Source organism: Entelurus aequoreus, linkage group LG16 (assembly GCF_033978785.1).
Source record: "Entelurus aequoreus isolate RoL-2023_Sb linkage group LG16, RoL_Eaeq_v1.1, whole genome shotgun sequence".
Taxonomy (NCBI): Eukaryota; Metazoa; Chordata; class Actinopteri; order Syngnathiformes; family Syngnathidae; genus Entelurus; species Entelurus aequoreus.
The window spans coordinates 42,447,717-42,459,409 of record NC_084746.1 but is presented as its reverse complement, the minus strand read 5'-3'; the positions used below and the strand labels follow the sequence as shown (position 1 = coordinate 42,459,409).

The 11,693-nt window shown below is 44.5% G+C and overlaps 2 protein-coding genes across 2 annotated transcripts in view; one reads left to right on the top strand and one right to left on the bottom strand.

Annotated features, from left to right (window-relative positions):
* vcpip1 (valosin containing protein (p97)/p47 complex interacting protein 1) overlaps positions 1-4,618 on the bottom strand; it is a 7,000-nt gene extending 2,382 nt beyond the window's left edge. Inside the window, exons 1-2 of the mRNA XM_062022987.1 lie at positions 971-4,618; positions 625-711 (exon numbers count right to left, since the gene is read on the bottom strand). Of these exons, the coding sequence (XP_061878971.1) occupies positions 625-711; positions 971-3,602 (2,719 nt within the window). The 5' untranslated portion in view covers positions 3,603-4,618. The remainder of the gene's footprint in view (positions 1-624; positions 712-970) is intronic.
* LOC133631025 (myc proto-oncogene protein-like) lies at positions 4,265-7,654 on the top strand. The gene is made up of 3 exons (XM_062022988.1): positions 4,265-6,232; positions 6,474-6,927; positions 6,995-7,654. The coding sequence occupies exons 1-3, from the start codon at positions 6,230-6,232 to the stop codon at positions 7,399-7,401; spliced, it is 864 nt and encodes a 287-aa protein (XP_061878972.1). The 5' UTR covers positions 4,265-6,229; the 3' UTR covers positions 7,402-7,654.
* The last annotated feature ends 4,039 nt before the right edge of the window (positions 7,655-11,693 follow it).

Here is an 11,693-nt window from a genome sequence, read left to right as displayed (position 1 = left end):
AGGCTGGGGGGGGGCAAAGAAAAGTTAATCTGAGGCTGAGTTGACTTGAAACTGTTTAATGTTGCACTTTTTATATGTAGAAGAAAAGTTTTGTCATTTTATTTAATCTGAGCAACAACTTGAGGCAGTTTAATGTTCATTAACGTGGACCCCGACTTGAACAATTTGAAAAACGTTTAAAAAACTTATTCGGGTGTTACCATTTAGTGGTCAATTGTACGGAATATGTACAGTACTGTCCAATCTACTAATAAAAGTCTCAATCAATCAATCAATCAAAAAAAGCACTTTATATGTAGAAAAGTTTTGTTAAGAAACCATTCTGAGCCTTATCTTATTTAGTTTTTATTTTATATATGTTGACCGCATTAACCCTGGCAATGGACCCGGTGTGTATATGTATGTTATGCCATTGTTTACAAATTTGGTAAATAAATAACCAAAACATTTATATTTTGTTGTTTTCTTACTGTACCGAAAATGAACCGAACCGTGACCTCTAAACCGAGGTACGTACCGACCCAAAATTTTTGTGTTCCATTACACCCCTACCTAATACAGTGTCACATACGCTCAGCGGGCTTCATTGCCTACCTAATACCTAAAGAAGTGGCATTCACATACCCATGTCCTTCTTGACGATGTTGTAGAAGACGCCGCCCTTCTGGAACAAGTGAGGCAGCTTCTTAGCGTACGACCAAACGTCCTCACCTGCAACACCAGACTCGTTAGCAAACTGCTCCTTACTTTTAGCACAACATGCCAGCCACCATTTGACCCTTTTGGCAGGCCAGATTGGACGCATCCAGATGGCTGAGTCAGCACACAGGCACAAAGACACACACACAAACATGGACACACTCACACACAAATACACACACAATTTTGCTGTGATGAGTACTGATCAAAGTCAGTGAAATCAAAAATTGATTACTCAATCTTTTAAAGATTATTGATCTCCAGTTCTTACCCATCAAGGTCGCTAGGAGACAGAGCGATGACATCTCAAGGTCGATGCTGTCCTGAAGATCGCGGCCGCTCGTCTTCGCCACGGTGTCCTGGCTCTTTGCCATGTGCGAGCCAGATGCCCCGGGGCCGGGTGGCGGGGGTTTCTTGTCGCCGGGGCCCCTCAATATCTCCAGCGTCACACGGTCGCCATGCTGCAGCGCGACCGGCTCGTTCTCTTTGCTGGTGCCGGGCGGCAGCAGCTCTTTGGGAGGGAAGCCGTAGCGGATGCACTGCCGGGTGGGCGGCACGCCAAAGTGCTCGGCGATGCTGCCCCGGAGTTCTGAGAAAGATGTGCGGGCTTGCAGGGTCAACGTGGCCATTCTGCCGTCGCTGGTGCTCACTCGGATCTTCTTCTCACTGGAGGACGAGGCAGGGGCGGCGGACGACTTGGCTGGCGTGGTCGGCGCCGAGGACGAGGCTGAGGTTTCTGGAGAGCCGCGGGGAGACGTAGGCCGGCCGCGGTCCTTCTGATCCTGCTTGATCCGCTCTGTCCTGCGGCGTTGTGTGACCGAGGCCTGCTCGCTGATGCTCTGCTGAAGGTTGCGCTCAGCCCGGCTCATGGTCAGCTCCTCTTTGTGGAGCGTCTTGGCCTTCTGACCCGTCAGGATGATCTTGGTGGGCAGGTCCGGCGCTGATTGGCTTTCTGCGGTGTCAGTTAGGCGCTGGACGTGGGCGCCGTTGATGGCCACTGGGTTGTACTCATCCGGGTTCTTCTTGGCAGTGTGATGCAGGATAGTGTTGACCACTTTCTGCACCAGGATCTCGCTGCCAAACTCGCCCGGGAAGTGCTTGGTGACCAGCTTCATGGCCACGTCATACACATTGCTGTTCAACGTGGGGTCATTCTCGTACTGGAACCAGTGCACAGTCTCTCGAACTACCCGACCGCCCCACTCCAGCGTGATGGGGAAGGCTTCTGGGAGGTTATCGTACTCCTTCCCTTCCCAGAAGTGCTTAAAGCCGCAGCCGCATTTGCCACCTTGGGAGCGGGTGTTGGTTCTGTCACCGTCCAGGTAGACAACAAGGCCATCCCCGCTGACGTGGCGGACCGACGTTCCGTGGCACCAATTGCAGGTGTTAAGGGAACTCAGTTTGTAGTCAGGGATGAGGGCGTCGCTTTGGGGGTCGTAAGAGCACACAATATTGTTGAGCGGAAAGCTGTAGTTCTTGTCGGGTCGCAGCTGGCCATGCGTGGATTTGGCCAAATTGTAGAGCTTCCCGCCGGGCCCCAGCCAGTCGGCCGGCACGTGCAGCTCGGCGAGGGCGCCACAGATCAGGCAGCGGTGCAAGCGGTTCTCCACCACCGACTTCCTGGCCGCCTCAGTCACCTCCTCAGGCTGAATGCCGATGACGCCAGTGCGCCGGTAGACCCACTGGTGCATGTCGGCCACCAGTGCTGGGTGGATGCTGTGCTTCTCCATGAACACCTCTTCCATGGCACCCACCAAACGCATCACATATTTGTCTTGCAGGCTGCGGTCGCCGCCGATCACGCAGCTCCCGTCCGCCTCCAGCTTGATGTACTTCCTGATGAGCTGCTGGGGGATGCCCCAGGCCTTGGGAAGCAGATGAGCCGGCAGCCTGGGAAGCACTGTGTTTTTGATTCCAACCAGGGGGATGTAGTGATTCCGGCCAGAGCTGCTCCAGGCGATGCAGATGGGTTTGTTGAGCTTCCCGTCTTTGGCCCTGCACTGCTCCTCTACAACCAGGCCGGGCAGGAAGGTGGCTGAATAATCTCCAGAGCTCCTCATACCACTCAGAGAATCCAGCAAGATGATGGGCCTGTGTAGGACATTGGCCAGTCCAAAAATATGGATGTTGCGAAGTCCCAGGGGGACGCCTTCAGGCGGGATGAACAGAGGGTCGCACTCATTGATGATGTCCTCCCACTCTGCAGCATCAATGAAATCCTGAAACAGGGCCTTGTAGCGGTCCAGGTTTTGCTTGAAATTCTGCTTCAGGTTCTCACGCAAGGCGTGCCAGAACAGCTCTCGACCCACCAGCGCCCTGGACACGGCATGGACCAGGCAGTGGCCGTCTCCATCTACATGGACGGGAATGAGACATTCCCTGTTGCCGTTGGCTCTCTTGACCTCTTCCAGGGTGTCATGGAGGTAAATGAGGCTACCTGAGCGGTCTTTGCCATAGCCCATTGTGGACACCTTGTCTGGTTCGATCAGAAAGGCCCGGTCCCCCAGCAGGGAGCAGTCAAACATCTCCCCTTGGTTCATGTCCTTCAGCAGCTTGGCTCTGCCGGTTTGTTTATCCATGCCGTAGCGTGTTAGAACCGGAGACAGTAGCTTGCAGTGGTAGTTGGACAGCCCCATCACCTTCACCAGCTCGGTGCCTTTCTTCGGAGCGCCCGTGACGCCCAACAGGGCGTTTCTGAGCAGGTTGTGGAGCACCACATCTGGATCGGTCACCTCCTGGACATTAAGGAGATTCTTCTGTTCGTGCCTCTGACCACACTCGGTGCACTCGATGCTAACTGAGCCGTGAGCGGGGAAGAAGAGGCTAGCCCGACACTTGGGGTCCGGACAGGTGGCGGACAAAATACGTTTGTCTTTCTTCTTGGAGCTCTGCGGCAGCGACATTTCGGAACTGGAAAGTTGTGGAAGTGTCAGCTTCACAAAGGCATGCCAGTCGTGAAGCTGTCAGACGTTGCTAGCAAACAAGAACAACACGGAAGCGGCTGTTTTCTTTAGCCACCAACGCTTGCGAAACGCGTGACGTCACCGTGTTGCATTGAGGGAGTTGTAGTTCTGTTCAGACTTTATGTCGACAATACAGCGACACATCGAACTACGAGCACTGACATCGTGGCTGTAATAACATATAATAATATTAAAGAGAGTTACTGCTCATTAAAACATGTAGTCCATGTTCGCTCTCTAAGATAAGTGGCAACATTCACGAGCCAGTATAAATTGACCACAATGCAACGCGGTGCTATGACGTTGAGGTGTCAGGAAGTCCAAACTGGCAAAATCCAGTGGTGTAGAGTCATGATTTGCACATTAAATAATTAAGTTAACATTGTTTAGTCAACATTGCTTACTCGTTTGACCAGTGCATTAGAGCAAAGCCGGCGTTAGTACGTTTAAGTAATCAAATTTCTTCTCACACGCACCTTTTGCTTTGTTGCATCGTTCAACGAGCGCGATAACAAGAGCTAATAGGCTAATTTAGCGTTAAATTTAAACAGATCATTTTTTTGGAGTAAAAGTCAACTTGTTCCTCGCAGATCGCGTCCTGCAAAGTGGACACATTTGTTGTGAACGGTCTTCTGTCAGTAAGCAACACCCAATCACAGCAATGACGTCACGACACTCGTGGCCTCATGTCTTTGTTGCGTTTTTTTGGACTTCAATTCCAACGTTTAAACCACACAATTAGCATTCGATCATTCTATCCGACAGTCGGTATGCACAGTATGTTATTAACTGTCATCGTGTGTTGGCAATAATTGTTCGCTAGATGTCGCGGCATTGGGATCAGCAACCGTATTGCCATGACAACCGTGAACTGCATCGTCCACGTTTTTTTCCATATTCGTTCAGGAAAAAAGGCTCAATGACACTTTTGAATTTGATTTATGCTCAATCACAGGTTATTGGTTGCATTAACTTTTAAAGAAGACCTAAATTTGATATAACATCCATCCATGAATTATACGTGGACCCCGACTTAAACAAGTTGAAAAACGTATTCGGGTGTTACCATTTAGTGGTCAATTGTACGGAATATGTACTGGACTGTGCAATCTACTAATAAAAGTTTCAATCAATCAATCCATCCATAGTTTTTCTACCGCTTAATTATCCCTTTTGGTGTTGTTTTACTTAAGTGCACGTCATTTATTTGCTCAAAACTTAATGATACTTGTATCTATAGTCAGCTGTATGTTATATGAAACATGCCAGCAAGTACACCATAATCTGCGTGTTTAAATGATGAATGCAATATATTTTGTGATCAATCACATGAGTTAAATCGTTATTTTTGACAGCCCTTATAATGATAATTGTTGTTAATGACTGATGCATTTGTTGAGTTGTGCATTTGTTATACTTAGTGTAATTAAAAAAAAATAGTAAACAATGATTGCACTATTCTAAATATTTACCATGAATTGATTAACGTGGACCCCGACTTAAACAAGTTGAAAAACGTATTCGGGTGTTACCATTTAGTGGTCAATTGTACGGAATATGTACTGGACTGTGCAATCTACTAATAAAAGTTTCAATCAATCAATCCATCCATAATTTTTCTACCGCTTAATTATCCCTTTTAGTGTTGTTTTACTTAAGTGCACGTCATTTATTTGCTCAAAACTTAATGATACTTGTATCTATAGTCAGCTGTATGTTATATGAAACATGCCAGCAAGTACACCATAATCTGCGTGTTTAAATGATGAATGCAATATATTTTGTGATCAATCACATGAGTTAAATCGTTATTTTTGACAGCCCTTAAAATGATATATAATTGTTGTTAATGACTGATGCATTTGTTGAGTTGTGCATTTGTTATACTTAGTGTAATTTAAAAAAAATAGTAAACAATGATTGCACTATTCTAAATATTTACCATGAATTGATTAACGTGGACCCCGACTTAAACAAGTTAAAACACGTATTGGAGTGTTACCATTTAGTGGTCAATTGTACGGTACTGTGCAATCTACTAATAAAAGTCTCAATCAATCAATCAAAAATCGCTCCCACCCAGTCAACTCATCTCGTCAAAACTCCGGTCTTCTGCACCTTTCCTCGTAACTTTTTTCTATACTGGAAAAAAAACAGCAGTTCACTCGATCAAAACATTTCAAATTTCCACAAATTCGTTTGAGATGCTTTGCCGCTGTTTTACTCTCGCGAGATCTGGCACTGCATGTCCATCCGCGAAGATAAAAAGTGCACTACGCTCGAGAAAATGTCGACGGATGTTCGTCAATATTTTTTTAATAGGAAACAAAAGGTTAAACTTTTTGTAATATAGTGCTAAAGTCTTGATGTGGTCTTTACACTTTTTTTGCGGTGAAAGTTAGCGCCCGTGCGGATGAATACAAGGTGGCTACGAGGTGGTCTCGCGAGGCCGCTGGTGGCGGTTGCTGGGTTTTAAGTTCAAAGGTTTAAACTCCCTAAAGAGTTTTTTGACAAAGTAGCTCATAGAAAAGCTGTTCTACACCCACACATAGTTCAAGCTTGTCATCATGGTGAGTTGAAATCACAGTTTTTCTTAAGAATTAGCTGAAATCTTCTTAGTTTTAAAATCAGAAGTGTATTGAAATAACTGAATAAATGTTTATTTTGGATTTTGACTTTTTTTTTTTTGCAATGTATGTTACTTCTGTTGTTGGAATATTGATTCCCGGTGATGGTGATGATATATTGTCCTCAAGAATGCTGGAATGGCATTCAGGAGGAATTGTGATGTAGACTACAATGTGATTGCAGCCTTACTATTCCCTGGATGACGAGGAAGACCTGCTGCTGGGCCCTGATAAGGAAATCTGGAAGACGTTTGAGCCTCTGTCATCTAGCCATTCATCATCGGCGACGGCATGGGACCTGCTTGACCAGGACCGTCCGTCTTCCGTCTTCCTACAGTCCTTTGTCATCCACGACTGCATGTGGAGCAGCAGCTTTGGCGCCGCCGATAAGTTGAAGAAGGCGGTGTCTCAGAATTGGGTGGCTCTGCAAGCGCGTCATGACTCCACCTCGTCTACTGGTGACAGTGCTGGCAAATGTCAGGGCCAGGTCCCCCAGATGAAGACGAGCCACACACTGGACTTTCTGACAACCACGATGACCTGCATCAACCCCTCAGAGGTTCTTCCGTACTCAACGCTCCACAGGAGACAGGATGTGACCAAAGGGGCGGGACCAGGAGCCAACATCAGCCCATCAGGTAGGAGGATTTTTCATTATTTGAGGGTCGGCATCAGCCTGATTTGTTCATGTGTTTCCTCTATCAGAAGAACCTGTGGAGGAAGACAGGGAGGACAAGATGCCGCTTTCCAATGTCAACATCCAACAGCACCACTACGCCCCCCCGCAGCAGACTCGAATTAGGGCTGCCGACGCGCATTTGGCGTCGAGTCAGAGCACATTTGCACCTTATTGCGGCAAGGACAGACAGAAGAGTGCCAAAGTGATTGGGCGCCAATGCAGAAAGGAGCTGAATAGGAGATTCTTGGCCCTGAAGGCACATGTCCCGGACTTAGTCCCAGGCCGCAGAAACCCAAAGGCAGCCATCCTAAAAAGAGCAACAGAGGTGATCATGGCGGTCCAAGCGGACGAGAAGATGCTTTTGGCCAAGAAGGAGGCGCTTATTGCAAGGAGGTGGGAGTTGAAGCACAGACTGAAACAACTCGCCTCTTGATCTCTCACTTCCTGTTGGCTCACCTCATCGCCATCATCGTGACATGTTGGCGACCATCGCTCACTTTTATTCATTCAAATAGGGGTGTAAATCCAAAAAAATTATTCCCAAATGCAGAGGACAAATTTCACCACACCTAGTGTGGTGAAATTTGGTACTTTAAGGATACAGCAACCTCACGGCTCACTTTGGGTACAGTAAGTGTACAAACAAAACTATTTCATTTGAATGATTTTAAAATAAAACATTTAAAAACTGCAAACTACTGGCTGGTAATTCCTAAATTAATAATATTCTGGAACAAAAAAGTCATATACTGTACTATATCATAATTGACAAGGTTTGTTTTTAGGAAGGAATGATTGTTGTATTGCTAGTAAGTTCCTTATTGGCTGAAGTCCAGCTTTAATAGTAGCAGCATGTATCTGAACAATAATAACAATAATATATTACTGCTTTTGTTGTTTGTAGTTTTGTTGTCTTGGGAAGGCCCAAAGTTACCAAAAAGCGGAATAGAGTCGACATACTTCTTCTTAGTACAATTGCAAGTCATGACACTCATTAGTCAAAGGCTGCATGATTCCATATTAAGACTTGCGTGGATTTGTTACTAAAAAAAATGGTGTACGCTCAAATCCAGAAAACGAAATACGCACAAAAAAATTCAGATGTATTAAAGTGTGCACAGGCATTAATCCAAGCACTTTTCTTTTGTACATCAATCAATCAATCAAACTTTATTTATAAAGCCTCTTACATTAGCTCTAGTTGAACAAAAGTGCTGGACAACATTGCATGAAAGACAGAGCATAGAACACATGATAAAAATAAAAAAATATACAAAGAAATAATAAAATACTAAAAACAATGGAAAATTTAGTTGAGAATCAGTTGCACGTTTTTCAAAATAAAGCATAGAGGAACATTTTAATGATATTTGTGATTTTTTTCAAACTAATTATGGCTAAATGTGCTTTAATACTAGACTGTTGTTTGGATTTCCATGATGTCACGTCCGGCTCAATAAATACGCGAGGTGGTCAAGCCAGCGTCTGTTCTGAATGGGTACTTGGCGCCATTTGGCATATCCCAAAGAAAGATGCCCTATGCTTGCGTTGTTTTTGGCTGTACGAACCGTTCAAATCGCAAAAAGGTTGAATGTTTCTTCAGAGTTCCTCAAGATAAAAATCTAGAAGGGCGGAAGAGTGCAAGTTTTTACGAAAGACATCGACACAAGTGGCACATTCTTCAGTACAAGGGAGCAGAATCGAAGAACACCCAAGTTTGCAGTGACCACTTTGTTAAAGGTTTTTTTGATACATTTTTTTTTAATTTACTTTACTCGTTTAGTATTTCCCATTAATGTATTATCTTGATATCGTTTGTATTTTAGTTTTTAACAAACAGAAACCAGAAAATCACGGTCAATGATACTTTGTCAGGAAAGGTACTTCTACGTCTCCCCTCTTGATTATTTTGTACATAAGACAACAGGACAAAATTCAAATATGTTGATGTAATTGTTAGTTTGTTAAATGGATAGGCAGTCACGGGTGTTCACTGTTAGGTACTAGTCCTCACAGTTTTTTTACATGGACGCGTCCTCGCAAGGCGCAAGTTTAAATTTAATTGTATGTAAATTAAATGCAACCTTACCCGAGCAAAAACGATGCATATTTATCCGGGAGAGTCTTGATACCATTTTCGTTGACCCAGCCACACACAAAGAAGTTGTAGACCCCCATGCTTTTCCAAGTTTTCATCATCATCATCGTGTAGAATGACGTCTGAGTGGGATCTCCACCGACGGATAATCCTTGATATCTCTCCAGAAATCTTTCTTTGATAAAGTATAGGGATCTATTTTATTCCATAGTTAGATTTTTTTTGCTTGTATCTGCTTTTTGCAGGAAGATTTAGGCCCCTTGCATACTCAGCGAGTCTGTGTGCTGCACAACAGCCATCTTGGCTTGGTTGACCACCACTGTTTTTCACTTCTTGGAAGAAGTCATGTGACGGAATACAAGCAGTATACAGTATACAGAGGCTCAGCGGTAGTTCGACCATCCAGAAACTTGAGGGTTCCCGGTTCGATTCCAAAATAATTTCCAAACCACCACTGCCGCCCAAAACTCACGGGGGGCTGTCATCCCCTGGTTTAATCCATATCTCAGTCAGCAGGAGAAAACCCAGTTCATGTGTGCAGATAAAGTCGTTTAGAATAAAAGTCACATTTGAGCACATTATGCAATATGGGGCTTCTTGTAATTAGAGTTGGGTGGCGTTCCTACAAAAAATAGAGGCGCGTTTAAATAAATGTAAAAAAGCACGTAGGTTAGTAGAAATTCAGAAGTATTAAAGTGTGCGCACATGGGACAGCCTTAACCTAAGGAGGGGCGAGGGAGGGCTGAGGAGTTTTGGGGAAGGGCTTTAGGAACCTGCCAGTCAGAGTTCAGTGTTAGTCGTACCAATAAAAGGCAGGGTGTGAGGATACAACTTCTCTCTGACTACTTCAGTTCCAAATACGGCTCATGAAACACTGACATTTGACACACACATTTGTAGTCAGATGAAGCCTCATTATTTTTTTAGAACGACATGATCCAAAACTATTCAGTGAGTTGAAATTGGTCCAGTAACTTTTTAGCAAAAAAAAAACGGTGTAACTTTTATAATGATAGGATATTCAATCTTATCGAAATTGATTCTAGTAATAAATACAACACATGCGTTGACCCTGACCTGAATTGTCTAAAATATTCAAATGAAACCATCACTAGTGGATACTACAATGCTGAAACATTTAATAGATAATAGTATCAACTCCAACTCACATGTTCACTACTTTTCACTTGAATGTGCATAGCCTTAATAGCCTTAATAAGTATGACCATCTTGTAAATTATCTATCTTCCCTGAATCATGAATTTTCAATCATTGCTCCCTCAGAAACACGGCTTTCAGAATCAACAAAGACACTCCATGATATGTCTTTATATAATGCAGTTCACTCCTGTAGATCAGAAAGACTAGGGGGTGGTGTGACAATTTATGTTAATAACAAGCTTCCAATTTTATGCTAGGGATGATCTTGCTATTGAGCATCATTCAACTGATTTTGAATTTCTTTGTTCAAAATTCCTTCCTGCCCCCCACATCCTTGTTGATGGTGTTGGCCCCTCGCTTCGTAATTTCCATAGCCTCCTTCATCCATCTCTTGAATTTATTTATTTCCCATCAAATGGCTTCTAGTTGTTTTGTTGTCGCTATGTTGTTGTTCCGATAGTCGGTGCGTCGCCTTAAGGCTCTCCGCTGTCACTTCCGTTGTGTCGGTGGTGTTAAAGTTCAAGTTAAAGTACCAGTGATTGTCACACACACACTAGGGGTGGCAAAATTATTCTCTGCATTTGACCCATCACCCTTGATCACCCCCTGGGAGGTGAGGGGAGCAGTGGGCAGCAGCGGTGGCCACGCCCGGGAATCATTTTTGGTGATTTAACCCCCAATTCCAACCCTTGATGCTGAGTGCCAAGCAGGGAAGTAATGGGTCCTATTTTTATAGTCTTTGGTATGACTCACAACCTACCGATCTCAGGGCGGACACTCTAACCACTAGGCCACTGAGTAGTGAATAGGCTTCTTTTTTCCTCTTGTTGTGGGGCAGACTGGGTCGTTTATGCATCCTACGCTGTTGCCATTTCTAATCCAAAGTAGCATCACTTTGACATTATTTCCACATTCACACACTGATGGCGGGAGCTGCCATGCAAGGCCCTAACCACCACCCATCAGGAGCAATGGTGAAGTGTCTTGCTCAAGGACACAACGGACGTGACGAGGTTGGTAGAAGGTGGGTATTGAACCAGGAACCCTCAGGTTGCTGGCACGGCCACTCTCCCAACCGCGCCATACCGTCCCCCGTTATAATTGATGTCTGTCAGTAGACTCGCTATGGAAGCGCTAAAAACTACAACATGGATGACGATTTATATTTGTTAAATTAAACTACGTAGGTCTGTGCTCGGTACATTTGGTGTCCTTGGTGGCTTAAAGCTGAGTTGTGGCTTTACATAATTGTGTTGTGTTTGATTGATTGATTGATTGAAACTTTTATTAGTAGATTGCACAGTATAGTACATATTCCGTACAATTGACCAGCTAAATGGTAACACCCGAATAAGTTTTTCAACTTGTTTAAGTCGGGGTCCACGTTAATCAATTCATGGTGTTGTTTGGAGTTGTTGTGGCTTTTGCAATCGTGCTGTAGTTGAACGTTTTTTTGTTGTAATTTA

Bases quoted from the DNA above. Each gene is read 5' to 3' on its own strand.
- LOC133631025 (XM_062022988.1), top strand. The intron at 6,928-6,994 runs GTAGGAGGATTT...TTCCTCTATCAG, and splicing joins AGCCAACATCAGCCCATCAG to AAGAACCTGTGGAGGAAGAC.